The 19,146-nt window shown below is 40.4% G+C and overlaps 1 protein-coding gene across 1 annotated transcript; it reads right to left on the bottom strand.

Annotated features, from left to right (window-relative positions):
* Window positions 1-238: 238 nt before the first annotated feature.
* Window positions 239-18,248, bottom strand: LOC127567733 (E3 ubiquitin-protein ligase RNF170-like). The gene is made up of 6 exons (XM_052010716.1): window positions 18,245-18,248; window positions 16,586-16,659; window positions 12,222-12,330; window positions 4,611-4,684; window positions 3,075-3,185; window positions 239-749 (listed from the first exon to the last, which is right to left on the bottom strand). The coding sequence occupies exons 1-6, from the start codon at window positions 18,246-18,248 to the stop codon at window positions 456-458; spliced, it is 666 nt and encodes a 221-aa protein (XP_051866676.1). The 3' UTR covers window positions 239-455.
* Between the last annotated feature and the right edge of the window lie 898 nt (window positions 18,249-19,146).

Here is a 19,146-nt window from a genome sequence, read left to right as displayed (position 1 = left end):
CTACCCTATCTACGTCTCTCATAATTTTATATACTTCTATCAGGTTGTCCCTCAGCTTCCGACGCTCCAGAGGAAAAAAAGGCCTAAGTTTGTCCGACCTCTTCTTAGAGCTAATACACTCCAATTCACTCTACCAATCTCAAAATAATACTTGATTTTTTTGTTTTTAAACAGATGTCATTACATAAAGATAATAATAGGATTAAAAACATTATCAGTTTGGACTCCCAAGGTTTTTGGAAATGTATTTTATACTTATCAGTGAAATACATAAATAGTTACAGATTTATTGACCTAAAAACAGTTTTGGGGAACTGGTTATGATTCTTACAAACAAGGATGTTATATACCAAGCAACAGTAACCTTAAAAGTCTATGTACAGCTATCAATTCACATCGCTAAAGCATATTTACAGTTTTACTGAACATTTGCCAGACATGGTCCACATTCCTGGTTATAGACTTTGGCTTGTGGTGTTTGTTCGCCTCGTTTCTTCTAGCCCCATCTGCTGGCCAATATTAATAATGCAGGAAAGCAAGAGGATTACAACAGTCAAATCATCAAAGGTCCTCAAGATCCCATTGAATGTTTCAGGTATTATATCAAGAGGAGAAGTGAAGTGGACGATGGCTCCAAAGAAACAAATTGCAATCCTCAAACAGAAGATCCACACCAATCCAGCCATTGTCAAGAGCCCTCTGAAAACCAACTGGAGCAACAGTGGCATGTCGAAGACATAATCTGTAAACTGATCAAAAGCATAAGATGTTACAGGGAACAAGAATGACTTGACAATGTGCAGTAACTAAATTACACTTAGGAGAATTTATAATGGGGAATAAGAAAATGGTAGGGATAATAAATAGTCTGCAGAAGGGCTTGGACAAGTTGGGAGAATGGGCAAAGAAGTGGCAGATGGAACACAGTGTAGGGAAATGTACGGTCATGCACTTTGGTAGAAGGAATAAAGGCATAGACTATTTTCTAAACGGGGAGCAAATTCAGAAATTGGAGATGCGAAGGGACTTGGGAATCCTAGTGCAGGATTCCCTGAAGGTTAACTTGCAGGTTGAGTCGATAGTAAGGAAGGCAAATGCAATGTTAGCATTCATTTCGAGAGGACTAGAATATAAAAGCAATGATGTAATGCTGAGTCTTTATAAGGTGTTGGTCAGACCACATCTGGAGTATTGTGAGCAGTTTTGCGCCCCATCTCTAAGGAAGGATATGCTGGCATTGGAGAGGGTCCAGAGGAGGTTTACAAGAATGATCCTGGGAATAAAAGGGTTAAAATATGAGGACTGTTTGATGGTTCTGACCCTGTACTCGCTGGAGTTTAGAAGGATGAGTGGGGATCTCATTGAAACTTACTGAATATTGAAAGGCCTGGATAGGGTGGACATGGAGAGGATGCTTCCAGTAGTGGGAAAGTCTAGGACCAGAGGGCACAGCCTCAAGATAGAAGGTCATCTCTTTAGAACAGAGATGAGGAGGAATTTCTTTAGCCAAAGGGTGGTGAATCCGTGGAATTCATTGCCACAGATGGCTGTGGAGGCCAAGTCATTGGGTATATTTAAAGTGGAGGTCGATAGGTTCTAGATTAGTAAGGGAGTCAAAGTTTACAGGGAGAAGGCAGGAGAATGAGGTTGAGAGGGAAAAATAAATCAGCTATGATCGAATGGTGGAGCAAACTAATGGGCTGAATGGCCTAATTCTGCTCCTACGTCTTATGGTCTTAAATACATAGTCTCTCCTTGTGGAAGAAAATACAAAAAATCTGCTAAAACCAAAGAGTCTAGTGAGAATGAGGGAAATTAGTGTTAGTATATAAAAAAAAGGTACTAGAAAAATTAATAATATTGAAAACCATTAAAACCTAGTGATCTACATCCCAAAATTTACAAAGGGATAGCTAAAGGATGCTCTGGCTATCATCTAAATTTTATAGATTCTAGAATGGTTCCTGCAGGAAGTCCTGCTACAAAACCTGGAGGTCTGCAGTGTTGATCTCTTTATTTAAGGAAGGATTTGCCCTGAGAGATGATGCACTACATGTTCACTAAACATGTTGTTTTCACTTAATATGCGATTTTCTAAATAACCTCTTTGCTGTCTTCATGCCTGAAGCCCTCTCACTTGAAACAGATGAAAATCTCATGAAATATTTATCTTGGGGGCCTCTGCCATTCTTACAATTATCATTTAGATCAGCAACTAGTTGTTTATTGAAGACACAAACTAACCGTCCTTTACAGGGACCAATGCAGATCACTTCAGAAGTAGTTTCATATCTGCTTTGTTTGTGAATCCTGTGGATAATGCATGTTATGGCTCCCCCATGAATCTTCCTGTTTGTTTCACAACTCTCCATATTACCCCACCACCTCCACTCCTCCAGATTATTTCTCTATACCTTGTCCATACCAGTTTAGCAGCTCCACAGAGCACTGATACTTTGATTATATCATTTAAATGAGGCATACTCTATCCACAGATGATGCCTGACCCACTAAGCATTTTGAGGATTCTGTGTTTTAATTTCAGATTTCCAGCATCTGCAGTGTTTTATATTTTGGTTAAAGAACAAGTTGTTGGTGCATGCAGATTCCTTTGCTGAATTACCTGAGAAAAAAACAAAGTTGCCAGTTCAAACCAAACCTGAGATAATAAAAACAGAAGTGCTGGAAATACTCAGCAGGTCAGGCCGCATCTGTGGAAAGAGAAATCGGAAATGTTACCTCTCTTTCTCTTCCCACAGAAGTGGCCTCATCTGAGGAATTTTTCCAGCATTTCTAATTTTACTCCAGATTTCCAGCATCTGCAGTTTTTGGTTATTTTCACCAAAGCATAATAAAGTAGGATATATAAAATCTTGTTAAGCACTGAACATTTTCATTATTCTTTAGTTTTTCTTGTTATATAGATCTAAAGATTTGCTTTGTATTCCAAGGAATTTGACAAAGGTCACACATGATTTGCCTTAATTTGTCCAATTTGATCTCACAAGATAACATGAAATTGTGGTGGTTCTCCCACACTTAACAATAGATGTATTTTCAAAGAGTAGGCTTACAGGTCGAGGCTGTCCAGAGAAACGCTTGTTGTAGTCTCTAATATCTTGGAGGATCTGCTGCCCGTGCCATTCCTGGTTATTCTCATGGGACAGACTACAGAGCAGGCTCACCTGAAATAAAGGGAAACATAATCATCTCTATTCTTATGAGCATAGACGTAAAAGAATGAAGTGGGCTTTTGCTTTGCTCAGTGGTGGTTTACGTTCAGAGGGATTATAGTGATCTATTCCTGTTAATTGATCATTCCCACCCCCAGCTGTTGATTACCTGGATAATTTGAACTTAAATTTCACTAAAAAGTTTCCTCTTCCATCGGGAAGAAGATACAGGAGCCTGAGGGCACGTACCACCAGACTTAAGGACAGCTTCTACCCCACTATGATAAGAATATTGAACGGTTCCCTTATACAATGAGATGGACTGTGACCTCACGATCTACCTTGTTATGACCTTGCACCTTATTGCACTGCACTTTCTCTGTAGCTGCGACACTTTACTCTGTACTGTTATTGTTTTTACCTGTACTACATCAATGCACTCTGTACTAACTCAATGTAACTGCACTGTGTAATGAATTGACCTGTACGATCGGTTTGTAAGACAAGCTTTTCACTGTACCCCAGTACAAGTGACAATAATAAACCAATACCAATAAAAAGAAGTCTGTTTTAATTGATAATCAAAATGTTTTACACAAAAAACATTGAATTAGTGGTATTAATTATTGATTAGCATAATATTCAGTGTTTTTTTGCACATTGATTATATTGACTGAAGTGTCAACATACAGGATATTCTCAGACCTTAGGCTGGGCCTTCCACCCACCCAGTACTGATAAAGCCAGACTTAGTTGCAGTGTCTATGATATTCAAATCATTCCAAACAAGGCCTTACTGAAGGTAATTTGGAAGATATGCATCAACTGGAAAAAGGTTGCTTGGCTGTGGTACATGTGATGGCCATTCAAAAGAAACATGGCTAATAAGAGACCTATAGACTTTAATAGTAGATATTTTATTAAAGTAAGGACTCATTCTAGATCAAAATTAAGACCGACTAGAAAGGCTGGACCTGCTCCTTATCTTCACAATCATCTGTGTCTTAAACAGGGAAGGGGCCTGGGCTATGGTACTACTTGTAGATGTATAGGCATGTTCTCTTGATTTTCAAGATGACTTTAATCCCTAAACCAATCCCATTAAAACTTTTTAATGAGCTTGCTATTACTGGTGATTGCGGGATCTAGCTGCCTGTAAATTTGCCTCCATATCTGGTTATTGACCAACACTTAGGGTAACCTTGTGACCACTCCCTTGCTAAGCTTAACTGCAAGTCAGCCTGAAGCCCAAGGTTTGGGCAGGTGCTTCAGCCACATCTTTGCCTTCATACTTGACAGCAGGGCCAATAAATTTCCACCCCCATATCTCCAACAACCTGTAGTAATGATGCATGCCCGCAGCTGCACTGGCACTTTGGCCTCCATTTCAAATATTTATTAGATTCAATATAATTCATAGTTTCTTTTCATTCATACCTTTCTCCGGCATAGAGGGCAGCTTACAGGTCCTAACCAAGACCCATGTCTCCAATATGCAATTAAACATGGTCCTGTTGGTAAAAGAACACCAGAAAATAATACCGTTTAACGATTATGAGCTTAAATACTGCTCTTTAACCTCAAGAAATCTAGGTGTAAAATCAGTTCAATCTTTTAGGAGGTTTTGACAATCTTAACCTAATTCTAAAAATGCATTAAAATAAATGTCCAGAATTTGGCACAAACTGGCATTAAAACTGTAATAAAAATATCAGTACCCTGTAATCAGCCAGCAATTGACTCTCACGGATTACTTGGCTCCATACAGTAAGCAATTGCATATTCCTTGTTCACATGGATGTTACATAGCTACAGTCCAAGACAAGCCTTTATCTTAAAGCTTTATCTTAAAGTGTAGCTCCTGCAAACATCCTGGAAATATAACCCATTTGCATTTAAGCTTTAAGTACTCTGAAATTGGAATTCTGCATATGTATTCATTTTTGAGCATAGTTGGCCTATAACATGGCTGGCTGAGGTGGATAACTTTTCTCTACCAATGAAGAGAATATTTATATAATTTATTACCCACCTGTATGATAAGTCAAACTAGCAAAGTGAACTAAAATCAAGAGCAGACCAAACTGGGTAGTGATGCCAAATCCCCTTGCCCAAAACATTAGTAAACTAATTGGGGTTTGCTGAATGTTCATCAGTTTTCAGAGTCATTTCTCTTAAGTTTTATTAAAGCTAATTACTATGATTTGAATTCACGATTAGCAGATTACAGGTCCACAAGCATGATCACAATTTATGTGAATGTTCTTATAAATGGCTTAAAGAGGAATTAATCTCACATGGATTATTGGTATTGGTATTGGTTTATTATTGTCACTTGTACCGAGGTACAGTGAAAAACTTGTCTTGCATACCAATCATACAGATCAATTAATTGCACAGTACACATTAGAAATAATGTATTCCAAATGGTTATCTAAACTCTCCTTCTGAAAACACTAAATCTTTATTTTTCATCAATAGAAAGTGTTTTTGGTTAATCAATGCAGAAAAGTCAATTGCAGTCACAGACAGCTAGAAATTATGTCTCTCTGTCTCTCTGGAAAATAATTGGGAGTTCAAGCTAACTAACAAAGGTAATTTATTAAACAGAAGAAAAGTTTGCAATGTCAGGTCAGCATTACTTTCTTCCACAGAGGTAGAAGGACTTTCTGGCAAGTTCCATACCAAACATTATTGCAACATACAGAGAGCGGCTAATCAAATAGTACAATTTTTGAAATGGTAAAACTTTAATACTGCAATGATTGTTAACCAATATTACATACAACACACCTTTCATCCTTCCTTTAATAAAGAAAAATTAAAAGGAAATAAAAACACACAAATAGCCAGAATAATTGTCACATCTCTCTCAGGTGGGGCAGAAACTTGCTCAGATAGTTGCTGGTTCAACCTCTGTTGTTTCTCTGTGTATCTGCCCATTGGGCTCTAAGTTTCCAGTCATGGCCAAATTCAACCTTTTCCACTGTTTCTCCTCCATCAGCTAAGATCTTTGCCTGTTGAGATCTTCAAGTGTAGCATCCAATCTTTGTTGAAATTCCTCTCGGGCTACATCAATTCCAAGTCCATAGCTCCCTGAACGTGGCCGCTCAAATTGACAGGGTGGTAGAGAAGGTGAATGGCATGCTTGCCTTTATTAATACAGGCGCTGAGTTCAAGAGTCAGGGAGTTATGTTGCAGCTTTGTAAAGCTCTGGTTAGGTCACACCTGGAGTATTGCATTCAATTCTGGTTGCCCCACTATATGAAGGATGTGGAGGTTATGGAGAGGGTGCAGAAGAGGTTTACCAGGATGCTGCTGGGATTAGAGGGCATGTGTTATAAGATGAGGTTTGTTTACCCTGAAGCAGCAAAGGCTGAGGGAAGGCTGAATAGAAGTTTATAAAATTATGAGAGGGATAGACAAGGTAGACAGCTGGTATCTTTTTCACAGGGTCGAAATGTCTAATACTAGAGGGCATTCATTTAAGGTGAGGGGGGAAAGTTCAAAGGAGATGTGCAGGGCAGAGAGTGGTAGGTGTCTGGAATGTGCTGTCAGGGGTGATGTGGAGGCAGATACGATAGAGGCATCCAAGAGGCTCTTAGATGAGCACATAAATATGTAGAGAATGGAGGGATATGGGGTGCAGGCAGATGGGATTAGGCGTCATTAGCTTAATTAGTTTGGCACAACATCGTGGGCCGAAGGACCTGTTCCTGTGCTGTACTGTTCCATAATTCTGAGTGACAATCTTCTCCAATGCTATCTACCAAATGGTATGTTGAATCAGGTTGTGTGTGAGCTCCTCATTGAGCTTTTACATGCCTGAACATTCTTTGCATCCAATATGCTAAAAATTATTGCTCTGCTTGTGTCTGACAAAATGTAGTGGCTCCTCTTTATTTGACCATAGGAATATACAAACATATGAATCAGAAGTAGCAGTCAGCCATTTGGTCCCTCAAGCCTGCTCCACCATTTAATAAGATTATGGCTCCATTTCGAGTCATAGAATCACAGAGCGCAGAAAAGGCTTTGCAGCCTACCATAGCTGCACCGACCATTGCATCCATCCATACTAATTCCCTTTACCTGTATTAAATCCATAGCCTCTATACCTTGGCAGTTCAAGTGCTTGTCTTAGAAGCTTCTTAGATGTTGCGAGAGTGTATGTCTTCACCACCCATACTGGCAGTACAATCCAGATTCCAACCATTCTCTGCATTTAAAAACATCCTTCTCAGATCCCCTCTAAAATTCCTACCTCTTACCTTAAACTTATGCCCTCTTCAACACCTCTACACTGTAACTGGCTGGACTCCACAAATAATCCAATCTCTGATGAGCCTTTAAATCTGCCAACAACCTTCACTCTGTTAAGACAATATCAAAGGAGTCTCCCTGCTTCTGGTTGGGTGTGAAGAACAAGTCAACTGTTCTATTTCCAGGCAGACTGTGAATTGCTTGTAATGCATCTGATGCATTCTCGAGGGTCTCATCTGAGGGCTTTATGTACAGTACTGTTCTTTCCCCTTGTGTCTATTGAGATACAGTATATCTTTATTGGCTATTCTCTGGTTTGTCTGCCATGGCCATTTCTCTATACAGTGCAAGCTCCTTCTTCCACTGTCTCTATACATTAGACAAGTAATTTCTCAGGAAATCCAATGGCTTAGAAGGCTTTATTTGTTCCATTTGTTCCTTTCCTCTGTTCATAAACAGACAGCTCACTTTCTCTCAGCATTCATCCATGTGTTATCTCATTTAGGAGAAATCACACCCTGGTGTTGACATTTCCATTCCATTTCAGACACTGTGTCTAATTTTCATCATTTCATTCACCAACGTTTATTTATTCTGTCTCTGTCTGTCTGTCTCTCTATCGTAGTTAAGGTACTTTATTACGCAAAATTAAAACTTACAATGTCAGGACAGAATGGATTTCTTCCATTGAGACACAATTTTTGCAAGTTCTACACTTATCACATGGTATAATTATTAAAGTGGTGTAACCTTAAAGCATCTATGATTGTTAACAATTGTTACTGAAGTTATACAGAGTGACTTTGTATGATATGTTAAAATAATTTATCTTTTGCAAAGATCAACTTTCACGTGACACATTAATTATTTCAAAAATATACCTATTTTGGATGTGCAAGCCCATTACACTGTGCTATTTGTGTGAATCTTTGGTTCATAATTACAAGGATGTCTATCATGTTGTCGTATTGCTATTGTGCCAGAAAATAACATAATTTTCCAGCTTGAACTGTAGTTCAAAAGTTTCCTGACTAATTTGCATATCAGCAGGTGCTAATTCAGGGATAATCTGCACCTAGTAAAATGAGTGTAAATTAGCTGAAATCCTGGGAAATTTGAGTGCAACAATGGTACAACTCTTCATTAGGATTTGGTAGGTTCTTGTCTTGGAAATGAAAGCTTTAATTGTACCACACATTTTCTTTCACAGTTCTGTTCAAGTCTCTCCACAAGACCTCGAGTTCACATTTCTATTCTGTACTCTAACAGACCATAGAACAAAAATGCATACATTCTATCTTTCAGGCAGAGGGAAATGTTGTGCTATATCCTTCTTATGTTGTGAACAGGTGAAATGTGATGTGTATAAGCAGTGATATTTAAAACATTGCAAAACAATGCAGTGGATATCCAGGTAAATGGTAGAATTTGCTCCTTTGAATAAACCTTCCCCATCACTACATTGTAATGGAGAAAGATTTATCAAGAATGCACCAGTGGAAGGCATCAAAGGTTGATGTAGTGAGTGCTGTGGATGGGCAACAGTGGGTAATAAAACTCTGATTTACTCTAAGAGTTCAGATGACATCATAAGTCAAAAGAGAGAAGTCTGACTGAATTTATTAGGGTTACTTGACTCCAAGAATAAATTATAATCTTGTACTTTCCAATACATCTGTTTTCAAATGGATGCCATGGTTCCAATAAGAGAAAAATAACAGTTAATGGCATGGTTGAACTGACACTGGATGAAAATATAAATAGCTATTGCCATTATTACCAGATGATGTGGTAATATGATGTACTAGGAGTGCAGAACAGCAATGCTTCATTCAGTGCAAAATGCATTGCATGGGCATCAAAGAATTATACCAGCACTGGCATTGGGCTCAGTCAAGTGGGCCAGTAGATCGCTTGACGAATCTGTGGATAAAATACAGGTTTGTGATCTAAACTAGAGAGTGCCCAAATAGGGGTGGTGGGTATCATTCGACATGATTAACCCATTTGACTGGGTGCAGATTGCACACAGAATTAATGCTGCCTGCATGTTATAATGACCACAGAATCCAGCAAACAGGGGTACAATTTCACGAGCGCCAAAAGACCAAGATGGTCTGCACTACTTTAAGTGTGCATCCCTTAATGGGTCGGTGCATTGGGGCTGCAGTGGTGTGCAGATTGTAACTTCTGAGAAAAAGGATGACTTGCATGGGAGACAGCTGGCTCCATGATTTTGAATGCTGCACTGGAGGCATTGGTGGACAAAACAAAAAGGAGATGTTCTGTATGTATGGACAACAGGAGGCGCTCCAAACATGCATTCTAATGGCAGTGAGGAGTCCAGCCTTGAACATGGTACCGAGGGCTGAGCTCTGGTGGCTGCGAGAAGATGGAGGGTTTAGCAGGCCACCATGAAGCTTGAGACCTGCTCTGCTGACTTCTCCAGGGCTGCTCCTGAGGGGTTCAGAGAATGGTACGGATGGGTGACCTGATTCAGCCCACCTGTGGCAGTGACACTTTTGTTAGTTGTGCATTGCCCTGGTGTGCATGGGCTCCACACTGGATTTGAACCATTTGATTAGTAGTTAGGCTTTGTGAGCTGATAGCCTCTGTTTGATATGTTGTGGAGGATCAAATGCGGAGGGAACTAGTGCAAGATGAAAGCAATGCGACTGCTACCAAAATATCAGCATACTGGGTATTGACCTGCATAATGGGCTGGATATGGTCACACACCCACTTTTGAGTTTCTATTTGGCACCCACAATGCACCATGCCTGCAGGTGATGGCACCTAGCACCACTGGAAAGCTTGCACACTTTGCACGTTCACTCCACCTGCTCCTCTCTGGGATTGAAGAATTTGTGCACAAGTATGTCTGTGACCTCCCTTATATAATAGTGTACACAAAACTCTGAAACATTGCAAATACCTCCAACCCCAGGCTGGTGGACACTCATGGTCATAGTGACGGCAAAGTAGATGTGATGACAGCCCTCTCCCCCCTCTCTCTTTGAGCAATGTGTCCCATTCTGCATGCTTTCTGCTTATCCTCCAAGTCTGAGGGGAATGCTTTCCACTGCACCCAAGTATGGAAATACTTGATTTGTGCAGAAGCCTTGAAGTCAAGACAAAATGCTTCAGCTTCTAGCAAATCTCCCCCTGCAGACTTCAGCTGCTTCTGGAAGCACTAGAACAGGTTGAACAGGGTAATCAGCAAATGACCAGCAAGAACCTGATGGTAACTTTTAAATAGCAGAGATTGGGCTTCTACCTGATGCTACGGGCTTGATCCTGGAAACATGATACTGGCTGTCAACTTTGAGTTCCAGTTTGGAAGTCCTGTGTCAAATCAACTTTGAGCATCAATTGACATCATGGCCTGCTTACACTATACACTTCCAGACAGAAGACAGCCCACTGCCCTAGGTAGCCGCTCAGCATTCTTTGTGTTCAGTAATAGAGTCATAGAGCAATACAGCATGGATACAGGCCCTTCGGCCCAATGAGTCTATGCTGACAACGGTGCCCACCCAGCTAGTCACAATTTCCTGTGTTCACCCCATTATCCCATTATCCTTCTAAGACCCACCCCTCCATGTACCTATCCAAGTGCTTCTTAAATGATACTATTGTACCTGCCTCAGCCACTTTCCCTGGCATCTCATTCCATATACTCACCACCTTCTGTGTGGAAAAAGTTGCCCCTCGGGTTCCTTTCACCCTAAACCTATGCCCCCTAGTTTTGGACCCCGCTACCCTGGGGAAAAGACTGTTACCATTCACCTTATCTATGCTCCTCATAATTTTAAACATTTCTATAAGGTCGGCCCTCATTCTCTTACATTCCAAGGAATAAAGATCCAGCCAGGCCAACCCTCTCCCTATAACTCAGGCCCTCTAGTCCTGGCAACAAGTTGAAGTGTTGGGATACCCTAAATAGCCCTTCTGGACACCAAATCATGAAGGAAGCAAACTAAGCTTGAATGGTTACAAAGTGACTTAGCGTGAGAATATGTAGTAGTGGTGATTTGCATGTTTTTTTTTAAGGGGAAGCAGCATAGAATATACAAGTGTGAGCATGCCTTAAAGATTGGTGTGTACCACATAATATAACTTTTGATACATTGTTGGATCATCCACAGCTGAAGTTGAATATTGACTATCTTCAGTAAAGGATATTTGTTGCTTGTCTTAGTGAACTGCAACATAAAATGAACACTACATGCCCTATGTACTCAGTCTGTAGTATGTACCCAAGTTAGTGTATTTGATATACAAGCATAGACAGGAAGTATCAGTAGAAGTATTTGAACATAGCGGAAGGCATAACTCAGTCTGATTCTCTTTTTGACCAATATCCAAAAACGTTTCTGGTCAGAAGCAAACAGCAGCAGTGCTGAGTGGCTATGGGTTAAACAATAGGACCTTCCTAATCTACAGCGCACCACATAGTTAACTCAACTAATGCTTTCATTTTCATAGTGTTATTTTAAATTATTTTAAATGCTCCAATGTGTAAGGTTACCAAAGAAATAAAAGATCATGTTGATTAGATTTACTTTCACCACAGCTACGAGGAAGTCCTAAATGAATGGCAGCAGCCTCAATTTAAAAAAAAGAGAAAAGAGCAATGGATATGCTTTGTATGTGCTTTGTATCATTGGCAAGATCTAATTAAGGAGGTGGGAAATGGAAGGAAACATCTCCCATCCCTCACACTCCCGCAAGAAATGACCTTAGTACAGTGCAGAGAATGTAATTTCACATAGTGAAACCTACCACAAAATAAATGACCACAGCTGGTTTCCACAGGAAATGTGGGAACTTGGAGACAAATGGGACACTGGAGATCACCATGGAAACAAGACTTTGAACAAGTTTGCAATTCCTGCCACAAAACATAAGAAATATTTAATAATTTTTAAGCGTCAGTGTTGAACCTATAGTTTCTATTGAATAGTTATTCAGAATATTTGCAAATGTGACAGTTTTGATACTCAAAGATTAGGTTTGAAATCATTGATAAACATGAACTTATTATAATTCCTCTGTCAAATATTACAAGATCAAATAAAATGAGTTGATGTAAATAATTAACTTTAATTGACATAAAATATTGATTGGTTTAGGTAGCTGGTATTAAAATAAACTAATATTTCAAGTATTAGATATTATAGCACAATATGTATGTCATCTTTGGAAAATCTCCACCTAAGGATAAATGCCTCCTTGCCTTTGTAGGTCTATTCAGGAGTGGGACCTATTTCTATGGGTTTTCAGCTTTATATTTATCCTGCTATAGTTTTCAGTGCCATCTCGGTCCCTCCATGTGAGTTCTTCAGGTGACACTGCAGCTGAGAGCTCATGGCAATATTTGGAAATAATCTGGATCAATATAGAAACATACAGATTATGCAAGCTGCACTCTCACAGTGCAGGAAAACTCCAATTATCTGGCACCCTTGGGATTTTGGTAGTGCCGGATGAGCAAGTTTTTTGGACTATTGGATGTTACTCCTCTACACTCCTACCCAATATACTTTTATTTCACTTATCTTACACGTTACACAGTAGTATAATAAACTTTCCAGTAAAGCTAATGAGCTTAAAGGGAGCAGGAAATATACTAGCTTCTGCACTCCGGCTCCAGCTGCAAGGTGACACACGTACCTGATGCCAACCCCAGCTCCAGCCACACAACCAGTCCCACTCTGGTCACACCCTCTTGCTTGCACTCTGAGGATGATACTCAATGAAATAAGTGTGTCTGTTCCTGAACTGTAGAACTGCAAGTGCAGATCTTCCCCTGGCAGTCCGAGTCCAGCTTAGAGACTCAGAGGTTGGATTTATAGTCGGACTGCCAGGCACCACCAATGATAGAGCCAAACTGTGCTATTAAATGGCTGCATTCTTCAAAGTGTAGGATAGCATTTTTCTGACAGTGTGAGCTTCTATAGTAACCCCTAAAGCTTCTGAGTAGAAAGCTAATCCATTGATTGAAAATAGAGCTTTGAGCTAAGTAGATCCAAAGAATCCTGCATGACAACACCCATTTTTGCTGGATGTTACGATGCTTTTGTCCTTCTGGATTCTGCCCACCCCAATTTCTTCAAGCAAGTTTCTGAAATAACCATGTCTTGTGGGTGATGCAGTGTATCTGCAGTTTTTGTCTACACAGGCCTGTCTGTGGGTTGCTAGAACAACACCTGATGTACTGTAGCAGGGCATTTGCTTCCAACAAGAGTTGCAATTGACTGATGTTTGGGTCCAGCAGGGGCTCTTGGAGAGGGTCTGCCCATCCTTATGCTATGACCTATTCATCTTCAAAGTCCAAAGAGAGTTTGACTTGTAGATTTCTGGGGATTTTTGACAGTTGTGAAGCGCAGAAGGGAGCATCAGGAGGGTCAGCCTTTGCAGAACTCCTCAAGCAGGCACGGTAGTGTAGTGGTTAGCATAATGCTTTACAGCGCCAGTGACCAGGGTTCAAATCCGGCCACTGTCTGTAAGGAGTTTGTACGTTCTCCCCCTGGCTGCATGGGTTTCCTCCAGGTGCTCTGGTTTCCTCCCACATTCCAAAGATGTATGGGTTAGGTTGTGGGCATGCTATGTTGGCGCCGGAAGTGTGGCGACACTTGTGGGCTGCCCCTCAAATCACTACATAAAAAGATATATTTCACTGTGTGTTTCGATGTACATGTGACTAATAAAGATATACTAATATGAGAGTCACGTTAGAGAGTTAGCAATGTGCTGATGCCAAAGGAAGTGAAGGGAGTGGCTGTCTGTTTCATTGTCGGCATTTATCAGGTCAATGAATTTCATTGTAACTGTAGGAGTAAGAAGGTTGGTTGGCACTTAATGTCTCTGCTAGGGGAAGGGCGAAGTCACCACAGTTTCATTAAGGGGAGGTCTTGCCTGACAAATCTATTAGAATTCTTTAAGGAGGTAATGAGCTGGTTAGACAAAGGAGAGTCGATAGACATTATTTACTTGGATTTTCAGAAGGCCTTTGGCAAGGTACTGCACGCAAGGCTGCTAAACGCGATGAGAGCCCGTTGTGTTAGAGGCAAGGTACTGACGTGGACAGAAGATTGGCTGACTGGCAGAAGGCAGAGAGTGCGGATGAAGGGGTACTTTTCAGAATGGCTGCCAGTGACTTGCGGAGCTTTCTAGGGGTCAGTGTTGGGACCACAATTTTTCACTTCATACATTAATGATCTGGATGAGGGAACTGATGGCTTTGTGGCCAAGTTTGCAGACAATACCAAGATAGGTGGAGGGACAGGTAGTGTTGTGGAGGCAGGGAATCTGCAAAAGGACTTGGACAAGTTAGGAAAGTGGGCAAAGAAGTGCCAGATGGAATACAACGTAGGGAAGTGTGGGGTTATGCACTTTGGTGGGAAGAATAAAGGTGTGGACTATTTTCTAAATCTAATTCAGAAATCAGATGTACAAAGGGACTTGGGAACCCTAATTCTGGATTCCCTTGTTAACTTAGAGGTTGAGTTGGTAGTAAGGAAGGGAAATGCAATCATTTCAAGAGGACTAGGATATACTGTAAAAGCAAGGAGGTACTGCTGAGGCTTTATAAGGCATTGGTCAGGCTGCATTTTGAATAATGTGAGCAGTTTTGGGCCTCTTATCTAAGGAAAGATCTGCTGGCCCTGGAGACGATCCAGAGGAGGTTCACAAGAATGATCCCTGGAATGAAAGGCTTAACATATGAGGAGCATTTGATGGCTCTGGGCCTGTACTTGCTAGAGTTTAGAATGATAAGGAGGGATCTCATTGAAACCTACCGAATACTGGAAGGCCTGAATAGAGTGGACATGGACGTTTCCATTAGTAGGAGAGTCTAGAATCCAAGGGCACAGCCTCAGAATAAATGGAACATTCCTTCAGATCTGAGATGAGAGGAATTTCTTCAGCCAGAGGATGGTGAATCTGTGGAATTCACTGCTGCGGAGGGCTTCGGAGGCCAAGTCATTGGGTGTATTACAGAGATCAACAGGTTCTTGATTGGTAAAGGGGTTAAGGGTTACGGGGAGAAGGTGGAAAAAGATTAGCCATGATTGAATAGGAGAGCAGACTCGATGGGCCAAATGGCCTAATTCTGCTCCTATATCTCATGGCCTTTTGCTGTCACTCTTCACAATGCTGTCTTCTGATGTTGCATCTCACTATCATCTTGGCGTTTCTCTTTGCTGCATTTCAGCAAGGGGCTTCTTAGATCAGACTAATTGAACTTTGAGACTCTTCTCTACCAATTATTTACTACTCCAATAGAAAAGATTATTTAAAAGCTTCTTTTAATTTTAAATAAGCTATTTCCAACTACCAGCAAGCATTGTATTTAGTTTTGAAAGAGGTTCACCATTTCCCAACTATTGGTAATTGTGAATGCTGATTAATAAAACTTGCACCTCAAGTTCCTCCCTTGCCCACCCCCACCATGTTGGTCTCACCTTTCACAGAAAATAAGTAAATGCAAAATAAGCAACTGTGGGATCCCTGCTGGACTGAAGCAGCAGAGGACTGCACCGGAGATGGTGCAGAGGAGACTGAGCAGCTGTTGCCTGGGATGGAGCATTTCGTTAATGAGGCCGAGTTTATTTTCCCTGGAGCAGAGGGCGGACCTGATAAAAGTATACAAAATTATGAGGGACACAGGGTCAAAAGTAGGAAACTTTTCCCCATGGCAGAGTGATCTAAAACCAAGAGGGCATAGCTAGAGGTTTAGCGGGGATCCGAGGAGGATTTTTTTCATCCAGATGGTGGTTGGAAACTGGAACGCACTGTCTGAGTGGATGGTGGACATTTATGTATCTGAGTGAGTACTTGAATCACTAAGACATGGAAGGCTCTGGATCAAGTGCTGGTAACTGTGATTAGTGGAGATGGGTAATTGATGGTCAGTATAGAAATGGTGGGCTAACGCTTGTTGCTCTGCTGAATGACCGTATAACTCTATGATTCTAAGATCATTCTTGATAAATAGCCTTCATTCCAGAGGAACTGGTCACAAGTAAATGCGTGAGTTTAAGTCACAAAATGTAGGAAACCAACATAAGCCATTCATTTGAAAAGCTGGTTTACAGCACCATAAAGACTGAGCATTGTAGTTTATTATTAAATACACTCACCAAGTAACTATTGTTGTAGCTGTCCCTTGGCTGGCCTGAGCACTGATTCGTCAGACCTTTTGCCTTTCTGTGTTCTTAGTTTGATTGAATCTGAAAGACAAAAGTTTTTTTTTAAAAAAATAGGAAGGTAAGTCTTGTACGGAGAAAGCTTATGTATTCAATTATATAAAGAGTTTAATCAACACGTTTATTGATGTCTTATTTTTTAATTTAAAATTAAAAAAAAACTTTTTTTCTTTAATTTCTCAAACTAAAACATTTAAAATGAGCCCAAACTTTCCTGCCCTAAAACAGCTTCCTCCTTCAGTTCCCCATCCATAAAGAGATTTATTTGAGGCTGACATGGTAAATGACTGATATTGTTGCAAATTTGATACCTCAGGGGTTTTCTTGGCTCTTCCCTCTGAAGTTTAAAGTGAACAAACTGAAGAACTTGTGTGGAAATTTACTCTCTGTATATTTAACTTGGCTTAGTAAATAGGCTTTTAAAATGATTTCTCCAGGACAAAGGGCATTCTTTCATGTTGCTTTTTATCATAGAAAGTTTGAAATTATTGACCAAACATTGGAAAGATAGTGAAAATACTTAAAGCCATTAACCTCTGCTATTTAATCTTCAATCTCAACTTATATTTTGATTTTGTGACCATTAGTTGAAACATTGAGCTAATCCAAATTTTGGGAAGAATTACAGGATTCGGAGGAAGCCAGTTGTTCTGTCTACTCATCACATTGCTGTAGGTGGAACTTGACCAGAAGAAGGCAGCTGCATTTCCTGACATGACGATAGTGGCTAGACTCATAAGGTTGTAAAGGTGCTATACGTGAACATGTTTTCTCTTCAGCTAAGCAGTCTAGGATTTGTGATTTCAAAACTTTATGGAAAAAATTAACAATTGTGAATTTTTACCTACTTGTCTCTTGAGTTCTACTAGATTTAATTTTCTTAAAGATTTTCTCAACTATGGACTACTTTAAGAAGTAGTTATAGAGTCATAGAGTCACACAGCATGGAAACGGTCCCTTTGGCCCAACTGGTCCATGCCAACCAAGATTCCCATCTAAACTAATCCCATTTGCCCATGTTTGGCCCATTATCTCTCTAAAGCTTTCCTATCCATGTATCTGTCCAAGTACCACTTCCTCTGGCAGCTCATTCCATAAAAGTTCTCTGAAAACTTTCTCACTGCACCCTTCACCTCTCCCCCCCCCCCGCCAAACAAACACACACACTCTCTCTCTCTCTCTCTCTCCCCCCCTCTCTCCCTCCCTCCCTCTCTCCCTCCTTCCCTCTCTCCCTCCCTCCCTCCACTGGTCTTATCTGGAACACACTTCCAGTATATGATAACACCCACATTACCCAAATTTCATTCACAGCTTGTAAGGGTTACATAAAAACATAGAAATAGGAGCATGATTTGGCCCTTCAAGCCTTCTCCACTATTCAATAAGATCATAGCTGATCATCCAAATTCAGAACCCTCTTTAAGCTTTCTTCCCATATCCCTTGATCCCTCTAGCCCTCAAAAAAAAATGTAACTCCTTCTTGAATATATCTAATGATTTGGCTTCCTCTGCTTTCTGTGGTGGAGAATTCCACAAGTTCACCACTCTCTGGGATAAGAAATTTCTCCTCATCTCAGTCCTGAATGGGCTTACCCATTATCCTACAATGTGACCTCTATCCTGGAATCCCCTGCCATTGGGAGCAATCTTCCTGCATCTAATCTGTCCAGTCCTGTTAGAATGTTGTAGGTTTTTATTAGATCCCCTCTCATTCCTCTAAATTCTAGTGAATACAAGCTTAAATAACCCAATCTCTCCTTGTACGTCAGTTCTGCCAAACCAGGAATCAGTCTAGTTTTGTTTGTATACTGCAACCAAAGTAGGGTTTCATCATATCATGCCTGTAATATCAAAAAAAATTCCAGTTAGAAACTACGGATTGCTCCAAAATTATTAATTAACTTTGATTCCTGTCATTTATTACAAATCCCATTTGTGACCTTGTAGTCCTTTCAGTGTGGAATTTTTTTGCTCACTGAAAGCCAAACATCAAGTGACTCTTGACTTCAAGTTCAAGTTTATTGTCAGAGGCCTACATACCCAGGGTATAAATGCCATGAAAATTAGCTTTCTGCAGCATCATCTCAGTACCTTACAAGTATGACAAACGTTAGCATAAACTTAAATTATATGTACATCGATACAATCCAAGTTGAGGCATCAGTGGTCACATTAAGACGATTGAGTCCAGCACCTCTCAACTAGAAATGGGATTCTTCCTCCAATTGATACATTGATTTTTTTAAAAACCAAAACAAGATTCTGGATCTGTGCTAGAAATGTGTGCATGACAGATGAGGACAGAATTGTACTCCTCTGTCAATTTGCCTAAAACATCTCTTCCAGCATACATCTGATCACGCGAAGACAGTGAGGACTGCATTTATATAATCTCTTTCTCAACCTCTTTACAGCCATTGAAGTGTCTCAGAAGCACAGTCACTCGCGCAAGGTAGGAGCTGTGGAGGCCAATTTGTGTTGATGTTCTGATGACA

Source organism: Pristis pectinata, chromosome 3 (genome assembly GCF_009764475.1).
Source record: "Pristis pectinata isolate sPriPec2 chromosome 3, sPriPec2.1.pri, whole genome shotgun sequence".
Lineage (NCBI taxonomy): Eukaryota > Metazoa > Chordata > Chondrichthyes > Rhinopristiformes > Pristidae > Pristis > Pristis pectinata.
The sequence above is the reverse complement of the archived record's forward strand: the minus strand, read 5'-3'. Positions and strand labels throughout refer to the sequence as shown.